The 17,606-nt window shown below is 40.9% G+C and overlaps 1 protein-coding gene and 2 long non-coding RNA genes across 8 annotated transcripts in view; 1 reads left to right on the top strand and 2 right to left on the bottom strand.

The window, feature by feature from the left end:
• ralgapa1 (Ral GTPase activating protein catalytic subunit alpha 1) overlaps positions 1-17,606 on the top strand; it is a 122,799-nt gene that overhangs the window by 13,642 nt on the left and 91,551 nt on the right. For 4 of the 5 annotated variants that reach the window (XM_061844807.1, XM_061844810.1, XM_061844812.1 and 1 more), the window contains exons 7-17: positions 558-673; positions 941-1,079; positions 1,151-1,359; positions 6,530-6,853; positions 6,990-7,160; positions 10,205-10,276; positions 10,375-10,523; positions 10,744-10,867; positions 11,008-11,154; positions 11,272-11,362; positions 11,635-11,796. In XM_061844807.1, coding sequence (XP_061700791.1) covers positions 558-673; positions 941-1,079; positions 1,151-1,359; positions 6,530-6,853; positions 6,990-7,160; positions 10,205-10,276; positions 10,375-10,523; positions 10,744-10,867; positions 11,008-11,154; positions 11,272-11,362; positions 11,635-11,796 — 1,704 coding nt within the window. The remainder of the gene's footprint in view (positions 1-557; positions 674-940; positions 1,080-1,150; positions 1,360-6,529; positions 6,854-6,989; positions 7,161-10,204; positions 10,277-10,374; positions 10,524-10,743; positions 10,868-11,007; positions 11,155-11,271; positions 11,363-11,634; positions 11,797-17,606) is intronic. The other variant, XM_061844809.1, reaches the window with a different exon arrangement.
• LOC133513761 (uncharacterized) lies at positions 1,189-6,510 on the bottom strand. The gene is made up of 3 exons (XR_009798597.1): positions 1,756-6,510; positions 1,632-1,669; positions 1,189-1,327 (listed from the first exon to the last, which is right to left on the bottom strand). It is a non-coding gene; the product is annotated as an uncharacterized LOC133513761 (long non-coding RNA).
• Positions 6,745-15,934, bottom strand: LOC133513762 (uncharacterized). Of its 2 annotated transcripts, none has more exons than XR_009798599.1 (3): positions 15,865-15,934; positions 6,945-7,059; positions 6,745-6,874 (listed from the first exon to the last, which is right to left on the bottom strand). It is a non-coding gene; the product is annotated as an uncharacterized LOC133513762 (long non-coding RNA). The 2 variants fall into 2 exon arrangements; XR_009798598.1 differs by lacking the exon at positions 15,865-15,934 and adding an exon at positions 11,238-11,361.

Below are 17,606 nucleotides of genomic sequence, written 5' to 3' on the forward strand. Positions count from 1 at the left end.
CACAGTGTGTTGGCCACTATTTCCCATACTTGATTCTGTCAAATGCTATTTCAATATGAATACATTAAGTTCAATAAAATTTGTTTGCCACTACTATTTATTTTGTGAGTTTTTCAAAAAGATGTCCTTACTGCTCCACCCTGTTTAAAAGTGCCGCAGGTTTGATGCAAATTTAAGGAAGCAACATTTACCCTTTACTCCTCGCTACTATATTAGCACCAATGCAAATGTTAGTTGTGATCTCGTGGGCTCTCCATGTAGTCCTGGCGCTCCTGGATAGGAGTGATGGAGCAGTGCATGGACTGGACTGCTTGTATAGGAGTGATAAAATCAGAGTTTTTAGATGTAGTCCAATCTACTCCAATACTCATGTTTTGCCAGGATTAGACTGATATCCATTCTCAAAGATCGGATCAGAACACCCAATAAATAATTTTTGTGATTACTACTATATAGACACGTGTCATTGAAAAAAGCAGAGGAAAAGATGTTACATGGCTTCTTGAATTATTCTTTTGTGCATTGCTGTAAGATTGTTTTTCAAATCTAACTTTCAGCTCAAATAACCCCAGAGGAGATCACCCCACTGGTACATCCCCAGTCAGGTGACAAGAACCAGGAGGACCTTACCGCTTTCTTCTTGGAAGCACTACTGAAATACATGGTAAACCAGGTATTATCATTATTTTGTACTAATATAACTAACATAACATAATCACACAGTATGACATTTATTATTTGCTAAATACTCAAACAAATCAAACCTAATGTCTATCATTACTAATCTTTTACAGTTCCATTCCCTATCTGGCTGTTTACATTTCATATGTATCACACTCTCATTGTCACACAAATATTTCTGTTAATAAAGGAGGTGTTCTCCACGTGCCCCCATTTTTGTCCGTGCAAAACATACTTTTTGTTTGTTTCTTGCAACCAGGCGAAATCTCTTGAGTGGCGTTGTAAAGAGAATCATGAACGTGGATTCAGCTTCCTCTTTGGTCACTTCAGGAGGTATTACCTTCCTCACATCTTTCCAAACTTTGCTTTGGAAACCAGCCTGTTCAACCCCATTCTAGGTTAGTAAATTTGAGTAATACGCTTAATAGCTCAATATCAACAATGCATGAACCCATCCTTTTCCTTTTAGAGGTTCCTCCAATGCGTCCTAAGCCCTACTACAGTGTGGTGCGCAGAGACCAGGATGGAGGTGAAGTTCTCTATTGTACCAAGGAAAGCTTCCTTCAAGCCCGAGTAATCTTCATCCGCTGGCTTGTTTCCTTTTGGTTGGAGGCACGACCGAACACACACACACAGATTCCAGGGACTGAAGGCGAAAACATCCCCAAGAACATACAGGTAATACACATCATGTGGATAGCACTGCAAAGTCAAAATGGTCATCAAGACATAACTTTTTTTTTTTTTTGGTTCCTTATCAAAAGATGAATATGGAGCAATTCTATTTCTGGTTATTTATATTGGAATCTGATACACAACAAAGACAGCATTATTTGTAAAGAAACATCAAATGTCTTGGTGAGCCAATGTTGCAGAACATTTAGATTTAAAATAGTTAAAATAGGGTGCAGTGTGCGCTGGGCGGTGCCCGAAGGTGATCTTTGTCTGACCTTGGTGATCCGATCCCCTGCGACAGAAGCTGGGTCTCCTGGGGAGCAACAGAAGATGGGTCTAGTGGGGAAGGAGCCAGAATTTGTGTGTGAGGTTGAGGACTTCCAACTTCTTATAGCTCACCTCCACACAGGGCTGGGGCTCTGGTACCTGTACTCTTGAGAGCGGTTGGACTCTCTTTCCCTCTGTTGTTGCCCACGATGAGAGGCGCTGAGCAGGTGTAGGTATACTTATTGTTTGTAGAAGCTATAAGAATGACACCAAACAGCTTGATATTCTTGTGACTATAGTTTTAAATATTCAGAAATTGAAGCTCTAAGTGACTTTAGCCAACCTCCGTGGACCTGGTCGCAGAAGGAATATTGATGACAAATTGGACAGATGGCTAAAACAAATGGTACCAAAAGAGCCTAAAAGAGAAGAGCTTCAGAGAAATTAAAGGTCAGGTTCATCTGCTGTTGTTTGAAGCAAAGGCTACTTAATGGTAAATGACCAAGGAGGACACCACCTCTGAAAATAAATAATTATAAAGCAAAACAATAATTTTCCAAATACATGTTGATAAGCCAAAAAACGTCTGGGAGAATGACTTATGGAAAGACCACAAAAAACTGGAATATTTTGGCGAGGCACATAGCTCTATGCTCCTCCTTGAGCTGTCACCTTATTGTGGTACAGGGGTTTGTGTGTCCCAATGATCGTCGGAGCTAAGTTGTTTGGGGCTTCACGCCCCCGGTAGAGTCACCCATGGCAAAAAGGTCCTCGGTGAGGGACCAGACGAGAAAGTATTACACCACAAATCCCTATGACAAATACTAGGTTTCCCTTGCCTGCTGCTGGGTCACTGGGGTCCCCTTTTGGAGCAAGGCCTGGAGGTGGGACTCGAAGGCGAGTGCCTGGTGGTTGGACCTGCACCCATGAGACTTGGCCGGGCACAGCCTGGAAATGTAACGTGGGACCCCGCTGTCATGGGCTCACCACCTGTGGGAGGGGGCATAAGGGTCGGATGTAGTATGAGCTGGGCGCCGGCCAAAGGCATGGACTTTGGCGAGCCGATCCCTGCCTCCAAAAGCTGGCTCTATATATCTATATTATATTATTATTATTATCTATATTATATTAGCCCATTATCCAAATGACATAATGAACATTCATGATGAAATGCTTTCCTGCATTGCATCCTGGAGAGAATGACCCATCTTGTGACAACTTCACTCTATGATGGTGTTTTAAGTTTAACTTCTATTATTGATGTTATGTTTTGTTACATTGATAAAACTATAGAACTATAATAAAGAAAACAAATTTAATGTAATATTTTGAGGATTAAAAAAAATGGAACATGCCTACCTCCTGTAATTTCAGACCTTCCCATGGAAACAAAATGCAGTTCTCTTTTCCCCTCTATCTGGGCAACAGACAGCCCGCGATAAAAAAAATAAACAAAACAGCAGCCTTTTGAAAAGGTGAGTTGTATGAAAATAAGACAGTTTAATTTCAATTAATAAACTAAAATAATGCACAGTCCTCTTTCCCCCTAATGTGGCAACAGACACAAATGAATAGGCTACAATTATACAAGTATGATAAAATCACAGTCTGCAACCTGCTTAAATAATAAAACTGGTAACTTGGTTGCAGATGTAACATGCTTTCCATCAAAATATCTTTCCACCTTACTTTTTTGTTGTTGGACAATTTCTCATCGCAAAACAGACATGCAGGCAATTCAGGAAAGCAAATGATTCGGTCAAAGAACTTTTGAATCTGTTGTTCTCCTCAGCTATCTTTCTCTTTTTCACCTTGCGATCCACAACCCATCACACACCTGCTGCTTTGTTTGCGACAACCACCTTCAACGCTGAGCTCAAAGAAGCACTCGTCACAGGCTAAGCGCAAATCTTAATGGACAGAAATGTTAAATTTTAATATTTATTCCACATATTTTTACAGCATTGGAAAACATTAAGAATGTTCCTGTCAAGTTTCTCCTCATAGAGAAACCATCTTAAAACAAAAATTATAATTTTCTCACCCATCTTTTTCCATTTGCATACATTTTTGAAAAAGCTCCAGGGAGCCACGAGGGCAGTGCTAAAGAGCTGCATGCGGATCGGGTTCCCCAATTGCCGACCCCCGGGACTAGATATAGTCGGGCTCGCCTCTATATACATCTTGGGCTCTGGTACCAGTCCTCTTGAGAAGGGTTGGACTTTCTTCCACTCTGGAGTTGCACACGGTGAGAAGTGCCGAGCAGGTGTGGGTAAACATTGCCCCGTGGCTTGATGCCTGTACGTTAGGGTTGACCCCGGTGGACAGGAGGGTAGCCTCTCTCCACCTTCGGGTTGAGTAACAGGTCCTGACTATTATTTGTGCCTATACCCCAAACAGCAGTTCAGCGTACTCATGCTTTTGTGGAGTCCAGGGGAGGAATTCTAAAGAACGCTCCCTCTGGGGACCCTATCATTCTGCTGGGGGACTTCAGCGCCCACTTGGGCAATGACAGTGAGACCTGGAAGGGTGTGATTGGAAACTGAAGAAGGAGTATTATCAAGCATTTTTGGCCTGTGGGATTCCTCAGGCAGCTTATGGGTACTGGTTGGCCGAGCGGAATGCAGCTTTGGTGGTCGCTGAAGCAAAAACTCAATCATGGGAGGAGTTGGGTGACGCCATGGAGAAAGACTTCCAGACGGCTTCAAGAAAATTCAGGTCCACCATCTGCAAAATCACATGGACATAAGGGACAGTGCCTAGGGATTGGCTGACTGGGGTGGGGGTCCTCCTTTTTACAAAGGGTACCATCGGGTGTGTTCCAACTACGGGGAGATCCCACTGCTCACTCTCCCTGCTAAGATCTATTCAGCAGGCTGGAGAGGAGTGTCCCTCGGGAAGTTGAATCTCAGATTCAGGAGGAGTAATGTTGTTTTCCTCCTGGCCATGGAACAGTGGACCTGCTCTACACCCTCAGTAAGGTCCTTGAGTGAGCATTGGAGTTCGTTCAACCAGTACACATGGGATTTGGGGACTTGGAGAAGGTATTGGACCATGTCCCTTGGGGAGTTCTGTGTGGGAGTATAGTGTACTGAACCCCTTGATACAGGCTGTTCGGTCCCTGTACGACCAGTGTTGGAGTTTGGTCTGCATTGCTGGCAGTAAGTCATGAGCTGTGGGTCACCACCGAAAAAACAACATCCCGGGTACAAGCAGTTGAAATTAGTTTCCTCCGCATTATGTCCAGGCTCTCCCTTAGAGATACAGTGAAAAGCTTGGTCATCTCTCTCTCTCTCTCTCGGCTGGCCTGGGATACCCCCGGAATAGCTGGATGAAGTGGCTAATGAAAGGGAAATCTGTGTGCCCCTCTCCCCGCAACCCGACGTGGATAAGCAGGAGAAGATTGATGGATGGACATGTGTTTACTGATGCAAAAATGAAGCATACGAAGAAAACAATGTTGTCCCTACTGCAAAACATGGAAGAATTTCTGTTATGTTCTGTGACTGCTTTCCTGCATCTGGTACAAGCCAGATCTTTAATCTCTTGAGGCTGCAACGAAATTTCAAAACCACCACTTTTTTCTCGAGACAAATATGATGCCCTCTGTCAGAAAGCTTGGTCTCAGTGGTACGTCATGGGTCTTGCAATGGGATAATGACTCAAAACACACATCTAAAAACACCCAACAATGGCTAAGAGCAAAGCATTGGACAATTGTGAAGTGGTCTTCTGTAAGCCCTGATCTAAATCCTACTGAAGATCTGTGGAAGGAGCCGAAACAAGCCATTTGGAGAAAACAACCATCAAACCTGAGACAACTGGAGTAGTTTGCTCATGAAGAGTGGGCCAAATTATTTGGTAAGAGCTGCAGAAATCTAATTAAAAGTTACAAAATTGATTTGATCGCAGTAATTCCCTCCAATATCTTGTGCAACAAAACATTAAGTTAAGGGTACCATCATTTTTGTTCAGCCCCATGTCATGAGTCTTTTTTTTTTGTTGTTTAATCTTCATTTGCTAATTTTAATTGAATTTTTGATGTACTATTACTTAGGTTCAAGTAATTCCTGACCACTGTAGGGTTTTTGTTCATTAACAGAGGGATACCAATATTTTGTCCATATGTGTATATTAAAGGAGGGAAACGTAAGCTCAAGACACCAGAGTGGTATATTAATGGTTTTAATAATTGTAACGCTAATTTAGAAATGGGCGGCACAGTGTTTGACTTGTTAGAGCGTGTGCTTCTCAGTTCTGAGGACCGGGGTTCAAATCCTGGCCCTACCTATGTGAGGTTTGCATTTTCTACCTGTGCCTGCGTGGATTTTCTCCGGGCACTTTGGTTTCTTCCCACAGCCCAAAAACATACATTAGTTGGAGACTCTAAATTGCCCTTGGGTGTGATTGTGAGTGCGAATGGTTGTTTGTTTCTTTGTGCCCTGCAATATACTGGTTACCAGTTCAGGGTGTACCCCGCGACCTTTGTGAGGATAAGCGACAATGGATGGATCAATAATTTAATAATGTCATTGTCAGGTTCTGATGCTTGTGGAGTATTTTTGTGTAGTTTTCTGTTCTCTGCTTGCAGGTTGTTTTATATGTTGCATGAACAAAGAAATATCAGATATATGTCACTTGAAAAGTATGTGTTAAAGGACAATCAAAATCTAAGAAATGCATTTAGTCATAATTTTACACTCAGACTTGTAGTGTAACTCCAGCCTTTGTCGTAGTACTTAGTGTTACTACTGGAGATAGTGACTTCTAGCATATGACAGTAAATCAACACGTAAAAAACATTTTGAGGTGATACTATATTAAGAGAGGTACTTATGTTGTTCATGATAACTATCTTTAAGAGAGGTACTTATGTTGTTCATGATAACTATCTTTTAATCTGCAGCGAGCAGCAGCTGGGTTTGCTGCTCGCTCTGCTGGCAGCTCAGACGACGGCAGTGTCACTGGTTTGCGGTCTGACACCCATCCAGAGGGGAGTGCCAGCTCATCTGGACCAGGGGGAGGCACTATGGGCCTCAGTGGGACTACTGGACCGATGGGAGAAACTGAACAATGCCACTCCAACACATCAACATTAACAGAGCGGGAGCCCAGTTCCTCCTCACTGTGCTCTATGGATGAAGAACAGTTGACAGACATGGAGGTGGTGAGGCGAGTCCTGACCACCTCCAGAACCAGCATCAACTTCATCACGGAGATCTTCAGACAGGTGAAGAAGCATCTTTATCACCTGTAAAGAATGTTAGACAAGGCCACTGAGTTACTCTGGGATTTTCTCTTAAATGTTACAAAGAACATACATTATGTATACATATGGTTAATCCCTCTCTTTTCTACCACGGCAGGCATTTCTCCTTCCACTGTGTGAAGCTGCAGCAATGCGAAAAGTGGTCCGTGTTTATCAGGAGTGGATATCTATGGAGGACAAGCCAGTATTTATGAAGGAGCCAGAGGAGGGCCCGTATCCCATAGCATCAGCCAGTAGTATGGACACTGCCTCAGACAAGGATGACGAGGTGACAAATCAGATCAAATCTGTATCTCTTAATTAGGAGTAGGATGATACAGGTAACTCGTTTGTTTTTTTTGGGGCCATGGTTTGGTGCATTTTCTGTATGTTTTGTGCATGGAGGGCCATATACTGAGAAAAATCAGACAGTCACAAGGTTTCTGGTAGCATGCTTTTCTGGGTATGAGTTTTGACCAGTCCACTCAAATCTGTCATTTGCACACCCCTCATGACAGGGACCAACTTTGGCTGGAGCAACCTTAAAATGCATTCTCTGCCATATCTGGCCCTGTGCGTATGCTGAATGCATTATCTTGGGGACAACTTTTTGTCCTCCACACTCCAGAGGATGTAGTAAGTCCAGCACATCGGGAAGGTGAAACCTCATACTTCACATTAGGGCCGCACAATATTCGAAGAAAATGACATTGCAATTCTTTTTTAAATCCACAATGTAGGTTAGTGTTGGGAAAGTTCAGATTCGAAGTAAAATGGTTTAAAATTCACTTCCCAAGTCCAAAAATGAACTTCTTCATATCATAGTTCACAATTCAAAATGTTAAACACAGTTCACTGGTCCAACAATGTTCATAGTTCATTGCTGACAGGCTATTACCCTCAAAATACTGGCATTTCATTTCTCCATTCTTGTCGCCCTTTCAACCCATGGTAGTAGCCATCTAGAGCTTTCTCCCTGCAATCTCAAAAACATGAGGAAAAACCTGTTTTTTTTTTAATAAAAAAGAAAAAAACAGAACTGTAGTCCTTAATATGCGAACAAAATTGCAACAGCAGGAATGATGATGCTATATTGATAACTTTGGATTCCTTGTGGTCTGGCAGACTATATTAACAAAAGAATTTGTGTAGTCCTATGTAAAAAAAAAAAAATTAAAAAAATCGCTTATATACCAGTGATCATTCAGTGTTTTAGCTAAAGCAATATGACACAAAAGATACATTTCCTGATAATTTAATTCCTCATGTGTACAGCACATTTTTTTGGACAACAAATTGTCAAAAGTCAATACTATGCATTATATAAAGGTATCTGGTAAAATGGGAAAAAATACCATCACATCTTATCAATGTATGCTGCCATCTAGAGGTGAAAAACGTGTACACTTTTATCACAAAATTCCACCGCCATCTGGAGGTTGTAAGAGAGGTCTACACTGACCAATCGACCCAGGCTTAATCCAGTCGTTACACTTCAGTTGGAAATTAAAACATTGTTGAAATAGGCATGGGTACAACAAAACATAGAACATGTTTTCATTTAGTGATCAGACCACACATTTTCCACCTCCAAATCTTTTGAGAATAAATGTTCCCATTTCATGGGTTATTTTCTTGTTTCTGTGTTAGATTAAAACACCTAAATATTTTAATAGACTGAAGGCGTAAATTGTGCCAAACATTAATGTGTGTTCATCTGAGATGACACGCTGTGGCGACCCCGAAAGGTACAAGCCGAAAGAAGGATATAATGCGTGAAAATCATGATGTCCCAAAAATGGGACGCTGCCCACGAATAGGTTTTAAGTGGCACTGTTGGTGTGTGCAAAAGCATTCTCAATAGACATTTGTCGTTTTGCTTGTGTTACCTTTTCAAGTCGCTTGACTGTCATTTGTACAGCAAGGGTTCTGTCAGGAGAAGCTTGGTCATAAATTTCTTGTTTCTTTAAACTAATATACGGGACGTTTTAAGTAATACAGTAAAACGTCTGTCATCTCCATAGTGGAGATTTTTAATAAAGCGGTTTTGTTTCTCCAAGTTTTTTGTTATGAAATATTCTGCCTGTGCTAGTGGTTTTACATTTGACTTTTTCTGTGAGGTGCACTTTAAAGCTTGTTACAGTTGCAACAAAAAGTGGGTGAACGTCCAGTAGACATGCACGTAGACACATATAGCATCAATGCAAATTGAGTAGAAAGAAACACAGACTGTCCCCTGCAAAGTTTGTCAAACAGTACATGCCTTTAGCCATCCCTAGTTTTTATGTCCTTTATCTACCTCACATGACCACAAAAAGATTGGACTTCTTTCCCGACTTTTAAGCAACCTGTGTAACCAAAATATTAAAATATTATTATGCACCCGACTGACCTATATTTAGCACATCTCCCTCACAGTTCTTATGACTATGGTTCAAACCTGGCCTCATCTCAGTATACTTTGCATGTTTCCACCATGCCTGAGTGTGTTTTCTCCAGGTACTTATGGTTCCCCCCACATTCCCAAAACATGCATCATAGGTTAATTAAAGACTCTAAGTTAACCATTGGTTTGTGAATGATTGTCTATATGTGCTTTGCAAATGACTGGCGACCGGTTCAGGGTGTACCTCTCCTCTCGCCCAGAGTTACAGAGCTACAGAGTTACAGTAGCTGAGCCAGGATGACTGCAACTCTAGTGAGGATAAGCGGTATGGACAAGGGATGGATGGATAATAAAATGTATCCATCCATTTTCTGAGCCTCTTATCCTCAGGAGGGTCGCACAGAAGTGCTGGAGCCAGTCCCGGCTGCCATCGGACAGGAGGCAGGGTACACCCTGAACTGGATGCCAGCCAATCGGAGGGCACATGGAGACAGACAACAGTCTAACTCAAAATCACATCTATGGGCAATTTAGAGACTCCAATTAATGCATGTTTTTGAGATGTGGGAGGAAACTGGAGTGCCCAGAGAAAACCCACCCCGGCATAGGAAGAACATGCAAACTCCACACAGGCAGAGCTGGGATTTGAACCATGCTGCCAGATAATAATATTGAACAATCATTTTCTTTTAGTTTCCAAACCTGTGGCCCTATTGCAATGTTTCAATCCCGCACAAAAATCTTCTGATTTAAAAAAAGAAACAAAAAAAAAACAAATGTCCTCAATGCAGTGCTACACATAGAGTACACAGGAAAAAATTTACAAATCAAAACGTAACATTTTAAATATTAGATTAGATGTTTAGGTATTTTTAAAATATGTACAGTACTTTGGATATTCTAGTGTATTATTTTAACTCACTCTGTACGTTTTTTTTTCTCCGAAGGGAATAAATAAAATGATTGATAGTGAATTATTGGAATATAGTGTTCATGCAGGAGTTCAAACTACACTACAGGTATGGATCTCATCTAAATACACATACTCATCACAAGAAGTACATTGTTGAACTGTGCTGGATAGGACTATTTAACATAACAGTTTTGTCTTCTCTAGGTATTTATTACCCATTCCTCCAACGTTTTTTTAATGGAGCCAGCCAATGATATCAAATTCCTTTTAGAGGAACATGTCGACATGTGCAAGCGAGTCTTAAACATCTACCGCAGCCTTGTCATGCATGAGACCATGGACCAGAAAACATGGTAATGCCAGAAGCTTGCTAACAGTAAACGAGTATATAAAATAAATACCGGTAAAAATTACAGATATGTGTTGGTGAAACATGATCCGTTATTATGCATTCATTCCTTCACTAATTCATTCGCTACATGTGAAAATACTTTGCTCGAGAATAAAAGTGCATCATCACATATACTTGCTTGTCTGTTTAAAAATATATTTATCATTAACATTTGTTTGTAGGGAGCAGATTTTGCTAGTTCTACTGAGAGTGACAGAGTCAGTGATGAAGAGACCTCCATCCATTATGCCTCAAGGAAAGAAAAACAACACACTTTCAGGAAGGCTGGCTGGTCCTATCTTTCAGGTACTGATACAGAACAACACAAGAGGAAACCAGAGAGAGTGACCAGAAGGGTTCATGTATAAATTACACCAAACCAAAGTGCTTTAAACGATGAAGTCTTTTAAGATGAACTTTTCTGTATTTCATCACTCTCTGTACAGACATTGATTGTAGCCTGGATTAAGGGGAATTTAAACGTCTACATCAGCAGAGAACTATGGGATGACCTCCTCTCGGTCCTCTCTTCCCTAACCTGCTGGGAGGAGCTGGTAACCGAATGGTCCCTGACAATGGAGACTCTTACAAAGGTAAATGAATAAACACATTCCCCGGTGTTGTGTAATCATTCAACACAGTATTTTATGATGGCTCTTGACTTTCAGACACTTACTCTACACTTCATGACTGTGTATTCTTTGGCTTAGGTGTTGGCGAGGAACCTCTACAGTGTTGATTTGAACGAACTTCCTCTGGATAAGCTCAGTGAGCAAAAACAGAAGAAACATAAAGGAAAAGGTTAGTCTTATCTCTGAAACCCTTTATTTCTGTTGATATGGTACAGAGAACTAATAACATTTCAAACAACGATTAAGCTGTTTGTTTTTCTTGTTTTTGCTGCTTACTGATCAAGTCTAAGACTGAGAAAGTAGTGAAAAATGATCAATACCTAAATTCCTTTTGCAGCGCACTAATTTATTTTAATGTATTGTGACTTTGAACTGGATACTCTTGGCCATGTTCTTAAAGATGTATTACTCTGTACTTGAAATTTTCTCACAATACTTAAGCCATAGGTTCAGAAGGCCAGCGCCAGCTAGTGGATCGTTCCTTCTCTAAAGGTTGGAGCAGAGACCAACCAGGTCAGGTAGCCATGAGACAACGTAGTGCCACCACAGCTGGTTCACCAGGCATCGAAAAGGCTCGAAGCATTGTCCGTCAAAAGACAGTCGGTAAGTATCTTGCCCAGCAGCAGTTGTTCTCCTGATCCTAAACTTTGGCATTTTTTAGAATTGTAGTGTAGGCATCGTTATCTTGCTAACTGCGTCCTTAATTGGTAAATAGGGCTTGTTATGGAAGCAAAGCCCAGCTAACTCTTGGACTGATTCTTCAAACAAAATTACACCACTTTGTCCTTATATAGTGGTGATGTCAAGCAGCTGTGTTTTAGCCCTATACACAAAATAGGGAAAATACAAATAGTGAATAAGATGCTAAAGATACGGCCCCTTCCAAAAGTTATTGGAATGCCAATATCAATTCATTTGTTTTTGTTGTATGCTAAAGACATTTGGGTTTCAGTTCAAAAGATGAATGTGAGACACAATTCAGAATTCCAGCTTTTATTTCATGGTATTTGCATCTCGATGTGTGAAACCAGTCAGGACAGTATCAGGACAGAACACCTTTTGTTTGAACCCAGCAACTTTTCAAGTGAGCAAAATTATTGGAACATGTTACTGATGGGTGTTCCCAGTTTCTTTTTAGATTGTTTGCTTAAACACTAGATGGGTTTCAAACTCTCAAAACTACGTTTGCTGTTAAAGGCTCCGTCACACCCTGACGTTTTGGTCAACGTCCTCTGAACATTTCAATCGTTCTATTTTTCAGTGTTCTCAAACACGGATGACACATCTGGCGTGTGATTAACGTGTGTCTAACGCATGACTTAACGTGTGTCTAATGCACGAAAAGCATGTTTAACGCACGAAAAGCGTGTAACAGCGACCAAACAAGATACCCCTAAAAACCATTAGCGTGTCCAAACGTGTCATTGGGGCGGGACGAGCGATTTGTCAACGTAAGATGAGCGTGTTGAGCATGTGACCAATGGGTGAATAATGACAGAAAAGCATTTTGCTGGCATGTAATTTTTACAGTGGAACCGGCACTAAAACGTTGGAAAGTTCATAGTCACTTCAGTCGTTGTCATGAGTTAGAACAGTGAGCATCATGCCGCCGAGAAGAAAAAAAGTTAGGGCGCGGACTTCAGCAACTAGCGCTGCGAGTAAGAAAGCTAAGCCTCTTTCATCACGAGCAATGTGTTTGGAGGAAAAACAACAGCGGGAGGAAGAGCACGTCTGCGAAGTCACGCACCATGTGACACCCCCAGGGGACCCTAAACACCTTGCAAACCCCAGTGGGGACGGTCCGACAAAGAGACAAAAGAAGCAGAGAAAGGATTGCAGGATCCTGGACCGGGCTGTTGAGGATCGTCTGGTGGAGTTTTTCTGCGAAAACGAACTGTTGCTTTCTGGATCTTCCATAGTAGGTGCTCTCTACTTTAGTTTTACTGTACAAAGCATCGGTTTATATACCCAATGCATGGAAGTTCGGGAAACGCTCGAATGACGCTCATTGGACGCCAAACGACGTTCGTTTCATTTTAGTTACACACTGTGTGCGCTAGGGGATTGTTCAGTGGTCGTTGACAGGTCGCCAGTGAGTCGTTCACTGCAAAGCAAACGATTAAGTAACAACCAAGTAAAGCTAGAGTTACGACTGACTAACGATAGCCAAACACGTCCAACGCTCGACGAACCTTAGTAAAACGTACCACGGACGTTCTTGAACGTTCTGCAGCATTTAAAATTAAATGTTGATGAACACTGGTCTCGGTGAGAACTTTGGTGCATGTTCAAAATTTTTTTTCCGGACCGGCGTTCTCCGCTGATTCCCAGTGATCATTGACGTTCACTAGTGTTCAAACAACGCTCTTATGGAACTATCCCGGCGACCATGGGCGACTACCAACGTTTCCTCAAACGCTATAGAACGCTGACCAGAACGTCATGGTGTGACGGGGCCATAACAAACAATCAGCAACAAGTAACATAAAGACCAGAGAGCTGTCTATGGGAGAAATAAACCATTGTAAAGCTGAGAGAAGAGGCAACATTTATCAGAGCTATTGCACAAACATTGGGCATAGCCAATACGACAATTTGGAATATCCCGAAAAAGAAACTCCGGGTGTACTGAGGAACAGACATTGAAGATGTTGGCCAAGGTTATCAATAGCTGTTCATAACAGAAACATTGTAAGAGCTCTGACGAAAACGTCGAGGATAAAATTCAGTGTCCTCACTACCAACCTCCATAGGGCAGGGGTGAAGGTATCACAATCCATTGTTCGAAGGAGATGTTGGCAGAAGAAATATACAAGCCATACCACAAGATTCAAACAACTCATCAAAACGAATTGGCTAGATTTGATTTTATAAGGAAGGGCCAAGATGAGCCACAACATTTTGAACAAAGTATCTTGGACTGATGAGACCAAGATTAACCATAACTTTTGGCTGCTTCACACAAAATATTAATATTTAGTTTTGGAATTAAAAGTACATTTTGGCATGGAAAAATATGCAGCAACCTCAAAACAAGTACAGAATTACCATTAAAAAAAATTCAATTCCATCAATATTACTATTTCTTTGGACTTTATTGTCATAGCACCCACCAACTTACAGACCACACTTAGGGTATAGGCCCCATGTGGACCATGAGGCTCCAGCTGCTCTTGCCTGTTTTTCAGAGTACAGTGAACTATGATAGAACAGACTTATTGGGTCGTGTGAGTCGTCCGATATAGACATTTGTCTTTTACATTGGACCACTTTTTTTGGAGGCCATATGTACCCACATAACTGTACAGCACAAAATTATTGTTTTGTATTTTTTGTTGTGTGGTCTAAAATGTCATTTTTTGTTGTTGTGTGGCTTAAAAATTTTATCCGAACCCCATGGCAATGTGCTTGGTCATGCTGATGCTCACGTATAGTACTCATCATAGGCGACTCGCTTTCATGGGCTGGAAGGAATAAGTGTGCTTCCTAATTCTGAATCCACTACCAAAGCTGAACAGCTTGATTTAAAAAAAAAAAAAAGGAATCAGTATTGTACCAGTAATAGCATGTTCGACGCTCCAAAGATTTTTTTATTCCACACTTAACACTGCCGATATGCCAGTCTCATGGCTCATCACACGGTTGCCACGTCAAAGCCTCAAATGTAATGCTGCTATGATGTAAGCACAGGAAGCAAGTGTTTTGGATTGGAACTCGTCATATTGTATATCTGTGACCCAAAAATGTAATTCCCATTCTTTGCCTGAACTGTGCCACGGCGCCAGTAAACAACAGTGGCCAATTCTCGAACCGACACTTTGTCAGCGGCACGACGTCACAAATTGAAGCTATTTTTGGACAAATTCTTCCGTCCTGACTGTACCCTTTATCCGATATCCGTTATAACATTTGATCAAGGTTCCACTGTACATCTTTAATGCCACAGATTCCCCAACTTGATATAATAGTATAAATACTGCCTAACATACAGTTTTTATCTTGTTGAAAAAATACTGGGTCTTGTTAATCGTGACATCATTGTGTTCCTGTATAAAATGTTGTGTGGAAAATGTTCATATACATGCTTATACGTTGTCAGTTGTCTCTTATTATTGATAAGGGTAGTGGTTGTGGGACTAATTACAGTATGTTATTGCTGATACAACACTCATGACAATATTGAACCACAATCAAGAGGAAAAGACTGTATTATGGGTGGCTACAGCTTTCACAAATACTGTATCAAGTTTTGAGCAAATGCACAACGCACATCTTGTAGCTCAATGGCGGGCCTTATTGTCATGACTTCAAAGGCATTAAAAAGCATTATCAATTATCGTGATAGTTTTGGGGAAAATACTGTAAAGCCTAAAAAATTGCCCAAGTGACAGCATGTTCAAAGTGTATTGCTCTTTTTAAGAAAACTTTGTACTGGGCTTTTCAGAGGATTTACCAGCTGCTTCCTGCCTCTCACTAGTCTCACTCCAGGGTGAACCCTACCTCACTTCCCTCACCATCTCTTTCTGTTCACCTCACTTTCCTTTCTGTTCACCTCACTTTCCACCCTTTTTCTTTCTATTTCTTCCCCAAACATATACTTCACATGCATTATTATTCATCTTACCTCACTCCCATGACACTTCCATTTTCCCCATTTCTTTTCCTACTTACCGTCTTCCCCTTCTTTTATATTTCTTCTACCTGTTCATCCTTCCTCTTCAGCCCTGCGTAGCTGTTCTACAGGGGACTCTCTGCTGTCCTCAGCCTTTATCCGCAGTGCCAAGAGTGCTCCTGCTCTGGCTCCGCCTCTTCCTGTCCTCCTCCATCACCACCACCCTTTACTACCCCCCCTTGCTGACCAGCTGCCAGGTACACTCCTTGCACTTCCTGTCTGTTTGCCTTCTGCTGTGTGCCTAGAGTGTTCACTCATTTGTCAGACAAATGTATGCATGTGTATAATTCACTTGGTCCTTTTTGCGTTAGTGAAGGAACAAGTTGGCTGATCCTATTCTATTATGAATGATTTCACCTTTTCACCTGTTTGTGGGCAGGTTGAGGACATTGAGACTGATCTTTAGGTAGTGGTGGTATAGCTCAATATATTAGAGTTAAAAGGTTCATTTAATTAGGTGGTTCAATTTACGCTGTGGTGACCCCTAAGGGGACAAGCCGAAAGGAAAAGAACAAGAAGAAGGATTTGGATAGTAAAACTCAGAGATCCAGTACATGTACTCTATTATTCAGAATTTTTTTTAAATATGTATAATTTTGATTATTATAAGTTACTGCAAACAAAAATGTTCCTCATCTCCAGAAACTAAACAAAATAATTTAACAAACAATGGAAATTAATTTTGAATTTAAAAATTTAGGAATTTTGCCATCTGAAAAGTATTTTCCCAAGTGTAAAAGTACTGAAGTAAATTGACTTTTCTACGTGAGTATATTCTAATTTCTTGAGATGTACTTGTACGTTTTTCACTTTGCTGCCTGCTCGAATGGATGCATGTCCCCACATATCGTCTAAATGTTTACAAAATGAAGTTCAAGGTGAAATCACTTTAAAGACTTGTACGAGATTAGTTTTAAAGAATAATTAAACCCTAGGGCACATTAGGCATTCAAGGTGACTCGGCTTTCTCCATTGTCCTCTGTTTGTTATGAAGGTCCAAGTGCCCATTCTTGTGTTTATTTACATACAGTAGGTAACAACAACAATTCAACAACAACTCAATGCCTATTAGGTTGGTACTCGCTTACCGAATTGATGCATATAACGGTTGTGAAATAATTTTCAAATTGCAACAAAATGTAATGTCTTCCACAATGCAAGCCTTACAATATCAATGTATGTACAGTGCTATGAAAAGGTATTGGCCCATTATCACAATGTCATTTTTTGCATCGTTTCTCCACTAAAATTTTCAAGATAATCAAACAAATGTAAATAGACAAAGTTAATCTAAAAAGCGTCATTAGCAGTTTTTTAATGGTGATCTTATTTATTATTTGTAAATCTACTTGGTCTTGTGTGAAGAAAGTAATTGCTCCCTAAACCTGAGAACTGGTTGGGCCATCCTCAGCTGCAACAGTTGAAATCAAGTGGTGAAATGCTGAAATCATTCATATTTTGGCCCACTTGTAGAATTGTTTTAATTCAGCAATAAAGTAGGGTTTTAAAGCATGATCTAACTTATTTAGATCATGCCACAGCATTTCAAATAGATTCAAGCCTGGTCTTTGACGGCATCACTCCAAACTTTTTGTTTTTCCCCCTCAGCTTTTCATTGGATGATTTGCTGTTGTGGTTGGTTTTTGTCCTGCTGCAGAGCCGAAGTGTGGTTCAGGTTGAGATCACTTACTGATAGTCAAATGTTTTCCTTCAGGATTTTCTGGCAAAAAACGGAACTTAT

The sequence above is a fragment of the Syngnathoides biaculeatus genome, chromosome 15, assembly GCF_019802595.1.
Source record: "Syngnathoides biaculeatus isolate LvHL_M chromosome 15, ASM1980259v1, whole genome shotgun sequence".
In the NCBI taxonomy this organism is placed as follows: Eukaryota; Metazoa; Chordata; class Actinopteri; order Syngnathiformes; family Syngnathidae; genus Syngnathoides; species Syngnathoides biaculeatus.